Below are 6,810 nucleotides of genomic sequence, written 5' to 3' on the forward strand. Positions count from 1 at the left end.
GGAAAACTGGTCTAGCGAAACTAGGGGGACGTTCTGAACCTTCTTTTGGAAGTGCAGTAATATAAATTTGTTGACCTCTAGCGGTGGTTCCGGATTAGCCCACACGACATGATGCGTATTACCATCTGTCCCGGCGATAATCACTTCTAAGCCTCGCTCCTGCGCTGGTGGCGTATGCATAACCCTTCCGGACCAGCTCCGTACGAGAAAATTCATGTCTACTGTCGTTAACATGATTGATTCAGAGCGTATAACCCCTCCTAAAACAATGTAAGATCTCATTGATGTAGAGTTCAACAGTTCGACTTTTTGTATATCCTTCAATGCAGGCCCGGAAATTTTGATTGCAGTACCGCAGCTGCTCAAGGCTTCGCTTTGGCCGCACCATTTAAAAGGACAAATAAACCAGAGAAAGTGGCAGCGTGTGCGGCCAACGTCAGACTTTTCTTACTGAAGTTCAATAGAACAAAAGTTTGGGTCTTCTTTTGTGACTACCGCAAGCATGGCTTCTGTTTCCCCTCCGAAGGAAAGTATTCTGAGTTCAGCAGCTTTGGAACTTGGCTGCGAAGTTCCATTGATTCTTCTGATTCTGGTTGCAGTAGTGCAACTGCTCAAGGACTCGCTCCAGCCGCGACACTAAAAATGAAAACCAAACTAGTTATTTTAGATTATCTTAGGCGGAGATGAGATGCTGTTGTTGTTTTATTAACGATAAAGATGGATGGTCTGACCCCTAGTGGCTTAGGGAGCTTAGAATTTACCCACGGCAGGTCGTAAGTGGTGACTAAATTACCAAATTGTTTCAAGGGGTTATGTAGCGCAACGCTTTCAAGATGTTGCCAGCGCAAATTATAGCTCGTCTAACCTAATTGTCAACCTCACCTTTACCAGGTGAATCCTGTTATTTAATAGTCAAGGCTCTGGCGACCCCAAGTTCCTCATGGATCTAGGGGGTGGGAGGGCGGTATGGTTTTGAATTTTTCATGTGGTCATACTAAATCATTCCCGAGATGATCGGGCTGGTGTCTTAATAGTGATTCTTACCGGAACGTACCGGGTCTGCTTCCGGCAAAGGACCATCAATACCGATCACACTACCCAAGGCCTTCGGGGAGAGTCCTTATCGCTAAATAAAAAAAAAAAATTATGGGATGAAGATCTCTACGCCCTTGAGCTTTGAAGCATATAGAGTGACCGCCCTCGCTTGAAGCTAGCTCATCAGCGCATTCAATCAGCCTATAAGAAGGCTTGGACATCTGAAGTTCCCTAGCAGCAATTAATTGCCCGGAGTAACGGCTAGTGAAAAGTTGTCTGCGTCACTTAGCCACCGCCGAGATTTTTTGTTCATGCACTGCATTGAATGTTCCTCGCCTACTGGCAAATCACCATAGCGTCCACAACTTTCGCAGGAGAGTTCAGATAACAAAGAGCCTTTTTATTTGGAGTCCCCTACCCACGCAGCACTGCGGACTCAATCAGTCTATGTGAGGTCCTTATGGACCGGCCAGTTCAACCTACCTACCCCTACCCACGCTTGTCAGCCTATGGATTTTGGCCACCTCTTACGAAAGGCATACCCAGTACGGGACTATTTCAAGCCGCTGGGTGCAATGGCGAAGTATTTGCCTCCCGCTACGAGTGCATGCTATTTGAAGGTGTGGAGTTTGGAGTTTCGATCCCATTTGTTCGCTCCGTTTTCTATTTCCCTAGAACCGCTTCAGGTACTTATATCAGCTGAATTGGAGGGCCCCTTGTACTTCTGTTGTGTGGGCAATCCTCGACTTGTCGTCAGTCCTTCCCCAGCTATTAGTTAGGTTTCACTACAACCTCTACCCTTGTGCATCAGAATGTCGCACGCAACAGCCTCAGCAAGCACTTTATTTTACGAGATTTGGTAGCTTAAAACTTTAATAGGTCTAATGCTATTAACAACATTGATCCAGAGCCTGGTATGATACACTTGCCCAGAATTTTAACCCAATAAAAAAACATATATTTCTTTTACGAAAAAATAAATTTTTTTTCTACATTTTTTTTTCAGACTAAAATTTTTCTGCAAATTCCCCTTAGTGGTCGGGCACTGTATGAAACATAATAAATTGTAATTTTTTATCTAAATTTTCTTTGGAGAAATATCATATTTTTTTAACCATTTCATCAGTTCTCATGATTCAATTATTAGAGTTTTGTTCCCCAATGACGACAGAGCTTTGACACTCCCAAATTTAAAAATCTGGAAGGGTTGCTTTTACGAAGTAAGGAAAATGCGAAGTAATTCAATCCCATTCAGCGAAAATTGTAGTAGAAAAGTACCTTTAGTAGCATATATTTCGTGAATTAATAAAGTCATGTTGGTTTATTCATTCTTTCAGAATTGATATTATTTTTGTTGCTTTTTCGGCCTTTGAATTGAAATAATTTTAATGATCTTCAGAATTTTTTTAAAAAATACAAAATTTCAACTCCCTATCTGAGCATAAGTTCAATGCATTTTCATATAAGAGGCAGTTAATAAAAAGCATTCCTTTATAAGTCGTTCTTTAACCTCTTTCTGATATAGGGCGTTTTTGTGACAAATGTTGAAATGGGAAATTTTTGAAAAACATTTTGAGATAAGACGATTTCGAACTGGCAGCCGACATGGGGTGATACTCCACTCAGCAGCCGCAATGAACTAACAAAAAAAAAAAAAAATAAAAATAAGAGAAAAGGCTTATCGTCTTAGAACTTCATATTCCGGCATCGACTTTGACAGAAGAGTTAAGCTTTTGCGCACTCTTTTCCGTTCAATATTCATAGAAAAGTTCCGGATAAATCGTTAATTTAGAATATTCCGAACGCGTTTGTGTGATACTACCTCACGAGATCCGAATATTCAATAAAACGACTCACCTAATTCTTAAATGCAGACGAATATTCAAAAAAAAAAAAAACGACTCCTCTAATTCTTAAATGCAGACGAATGTTCCGAACATAGGGAATGAATAAGTTAACATGCTCAATGAGTACAGTTCGTTATCGGATCTCCATTATTTACTAATGACATTTTTACGTGAATCGATTTACTAGTCGAGTTTTTGACGTTGAAAGATGAATTTTAAATTGGTTTATGTTTCGTACTTTTCATAAAAGTATCTATTTTCAGCCACACTAATAGATCATGACATAGTTAATAAACTCATAATAAAATTAAAAAAATTGTTCTAAGGGATGATGCAGTTCAGTATTTATCGGGTATTTGATTGAATCATGATTAATTCTGAAATTTTTTTTCGAACTTCGAAAACACCATTTGAAGATGTCTTACTTCAAGGGTTATAAGAAACAGGAAAAGCTATAAATTTTGGGCGTATAATTATTATTGCGAAAAAAGGATGTAATTATTGACCATCAATGTACATATAAATTTCGCAAATTTTCAAAAAAAAAAAAAAACAAAATTCTTTGTCAAAGCTTTTTATTAATGGTTAGGTGTTTTCGGTTATTTAAATTTTTGTTAAATTTCTTATAGTTTTTTAATTTCTTATATTTCTTTCTAATAGTTCTTAGTTTTTCTTCGAATTTCGAAAAGAAACCGATTGCAGATTTCGAATATATGTAAGGTTTCTTATAAAATATGAAAGTTCAAATTTTTTCAGCAAAATTATTTTCATTGCGAAAAAGGTCTTACTTATTAGACCCCCGTTTGTTACTTCTTGAATGTCGAGAAAACCGTTTATAAAATTATTTATAATTCACTTTAAGTGTTATTAATTTCAGGCTGCTATTGAGGGCTAAACGACTACTCAATAAATGTTAATCTCATTTCATGCTCAAAGCAACTGCCAACAACGAATAAGCGCCCTTACAAGTAGCAAAAAAAGTATTCAGATTAATATGAAACATGCCACCAACACGAAAATTGCGCTTCTGCAAAGATTGTTCCACACAAATAATTAAATTGCGCTTGAAAACACGATTCTGATCCATCCAATTGCAAGCGAACAACATATGAGTGAGCTGTTCAAATTCGAATTCGAAATGAGTGCCAAAATAGCAAGTGGGAAAAACTTCCATGGCACAACCAAATAAATAAATGCTATAATAAACACCTTCGAATATATTGTCAACATAAAAAACCATATAAATGATGACGCAGCCTAGGACGAGGCTTGCCGAAATGATTTGAAAAAACATGCCAACACCAATAATTTCACCAATCGTACGATGGCAACTGCAAAAGAAAATACAAATTAGGATTGGTAGTAATAAAAGAGAATATGTAGGACATAACTCAAATAACAAATTATGATCAGCAATGCAATTAATTAAATCGCGATTACATTCTTCATAGGATTTCTTTGTATCATAACCAATGCTGGCAACACGTCTTCCCAACAAATGTGCATGTCCTGCGAGTAGAGCCAAACACATTGCACCGTAAGTGTCATTAACCAAATTCTCTGCTAATTCGACGAATAAACCAAACATTTGAAATAAATGCGCCATTAAATAGTTGCCCGTAGTTGCGTATGGTTGAAATGGGAAATAGGCTGGATACATTAAACGCCAATCCGTTGCAATGCACATAATCAATAATGTGAACTCTGATGTAACAGCCGTACCCACACAAACAAAATAAAATAAATGTAAAACTTTTTGTGCTCGCGGTATCGAGACTTCACGATAGTAACGCCAGTCATTTGGATGATTTATGCGCGCACAAAGTGTATCGAAAATTTGCTCTAAATGTTGTACTTTTTTCAAATTACGCCAAATATTGAAAAACTTTAGCGAACAAATAGCCACCGAAACGCTAATGGTGAGATTGAGTAGCACATCTTCAAGTTTAACTAAATACAAGAGTCCGAGCAACAAATGCAACGGATAACCAAGACTAAAGAAAGTATTCAAAAATATTGCATAAACTTTGTATAGTTTTGGATATTTTGGATGTGGCACTTGACCCAACCACTTCCACACCAGCCAATGTGCGCGAAATAGTTCCTTGACGTTTTGAGGCTTTTCTTCGTAGGCCATTTTGCGTAGTATAAATTAAACTTTTCGATTTCTTTTGGCTTGCAAGGAAGTTGTACGCTTTAAATACATGAAAATTTAGCAAAACTTGTGCTGGGAAGCAATTTTAATTTGCTAATTTTCTAGTCAGACCAATTACTTACTCACGCCTAGGCAATTATTGCATATTTAATAAGGCTTGTTTGTTAATTACTCTATTGTACTTTCCTGTGATTTTATGTGTTATGGATATTACCGTGTTATACAAATGCACATTAGGGTGGCCCTTATAAATTCAATTATCGATTATGTTCAGTCTCACCTTTTTCAACGGCATCGCCAAGGTAAAAGATATCACATATAAATGTTGGTTCCGGTTGGAGACAGTTAAAGGGTGTTGCACAGCGATCAGAATTAAGATTTCTCTATGGAGACTCAAAAATGTTAATTAAATTAAAATTTCATTAAACTAAATGTTTCTTTTTCTAGTACCCCAAAATCGGTTAAGACGTATTGCACAGCGGCGTTAATTTACATTACGTTTTGAAGACTCAGTATATAAAAATTCTGTTAAGAATTTTAGAAAACACTTGATTGTTCTGCACCTTCTGTTATCGGTTGAATCGCTGATCTGTCGATATATAACACTATTATGGTAGTAGTACTTCACAATTAAATTACTCGCGTACTCCACTTATAATGTTTTAAAATCAAACTGATTTTTTATTTCTTAACTTGCGCTGCTTTTATATACTCAGCTGCCTAGTTCGCCTATTTCTGCCAGGGTATAGACTTTTTACGAACAATCTCCTAGAATAATTGCTCATTTATTTCTCGATACTCTGTCTAATATTAGATATCGCTGGGTTTATATAAGGACTTTATTGCTATGTACATCTCTGCATCTCATGCTCACTGTCGCCTTCTAGGTATATTCGTATGTGTGTTTATGCCCGAGTAATATGCGTTATTTGTTGCTATATGTTGTTGTTGTCCAGCATTTATTACTAGCGGCATAGTGACGTATCGAAACTGCCAATATTCTGTACAAAATGAACTTTACTCACTATGCGTCAGCGCTGATTCGAGCTTATAGCTTATTTATGATATCGCCTACTATGATATCATCGATTGTGAGTATTAAAATACAAAAAGTTATATTTTAAGTTTTCAAGTCCCTATAGAGAAATCTTAACTTTGATCACTGTGAGACACTCGTTAATCGACTCACAACCCGAACAAAAATTTATGTGTGATACTTTTGTCTCAAGAACTACCATTTGCAGGGTAAGACTCGAAAAACGATTAGTTGATATATAAATACCATTCAAATGCAGATGCTAGGGATACTACGGAGTTTCGACTCCAATTCCAAAAGGTCAGAACTGTCGACTAACTTACACATTTGATTCAGACTGCTGTTGCTTTTGTTACTCTCCATTTAAATATGTAGCCCAAAGCTCAAAGAAAATAGTATGTAACATTTTAGGGCCAGATTATGTATGACACCGTGAAACTTCATTATTCACGCAAATGTTTATTTATTTATTTAGTTAGTATATGAACAAAAGTTTCTTACAGACTAATAACAAATAACAATGTAAAATAATAACTAAGACTAAAATCCTAGAATATAGTTTTTAGAATCTTAGAAAAAACATTTTTCTAAGATGAAAAATCAAATTGGATAGAATTTGAGATTAAATTAAAATCAATCAAGGCTCACCACTCTATAATACAAAATTTCCAAAGACACTCACTGAACTGAGTAAATGCTATTATATCGTACAGATATTGGTTAGGTTAGGTTAGGTT

The 6,810-nt window shown here is 36.3% G+C and overlaps 1 protein-coding gene across 1 annotated transcript; it reads right to left on the reverse strand.

Annotated features, from left to right (window-relative positions):
- Window positions 1–3,587: 3,587 nt before the first annotated feature.
- LOC137251671 (odorant receptor 59a-like) lies at window positions 3,588–5,019 on the reverse strand. The gene is made up of 2 exons (XM_067786387.1): window positions 4,274–5,019; window positions 3,588–4,213 (listed from the first exon to the last, which is right to left on the reverse strand). The coding sequence occupies exons 1-2, from the start codon at window positions 5,017–5,019 to the stop codon at window positions 3,802–3,804; spliced, it is 1,158 nt and encodes a 385-aa protein (XP_067642488.1). The 3' UTR covers window positions 3,588–3,801.
- Between the last annotated feature and the right edge of the window lie 1,791 nt (window positions 5,020–6,810).

The sequence above is a fragment of the Eurosta solidaginis genome, chromosome 5 (genome assembly GCF_040869045.1).
Source record: "Eurosta solidaginis isolate ZX-2024a chromosome 5, ASM4086904v1, whole genome shotgun sequence".
Lineage (NCBI taxonomy): Eukaryota > Metazoa > Arthropoda > Insecta > Diptera > Tephritidae > Eurosta > Eurosta solidaginis.

What these genes read in the sequence shown, in the direction of transcription:
- LOC137251671 (XM_067786387.1), bottom strand. Translation starts at nt 5,019, where the DNA reads ATGGCCTACGAAGAAAAGCCTCAAAACGTCAAGGAACTATTTCGCGCA. An exon ending in GATCATAATTTGTTATTTGA is followed by an intron (nt 4,214 to 4,273) that starts GTTATGTCCTAC and finishes TTTCTTTTGCAG; the next exon opens with TTGCCATCGTACGATTGGTG.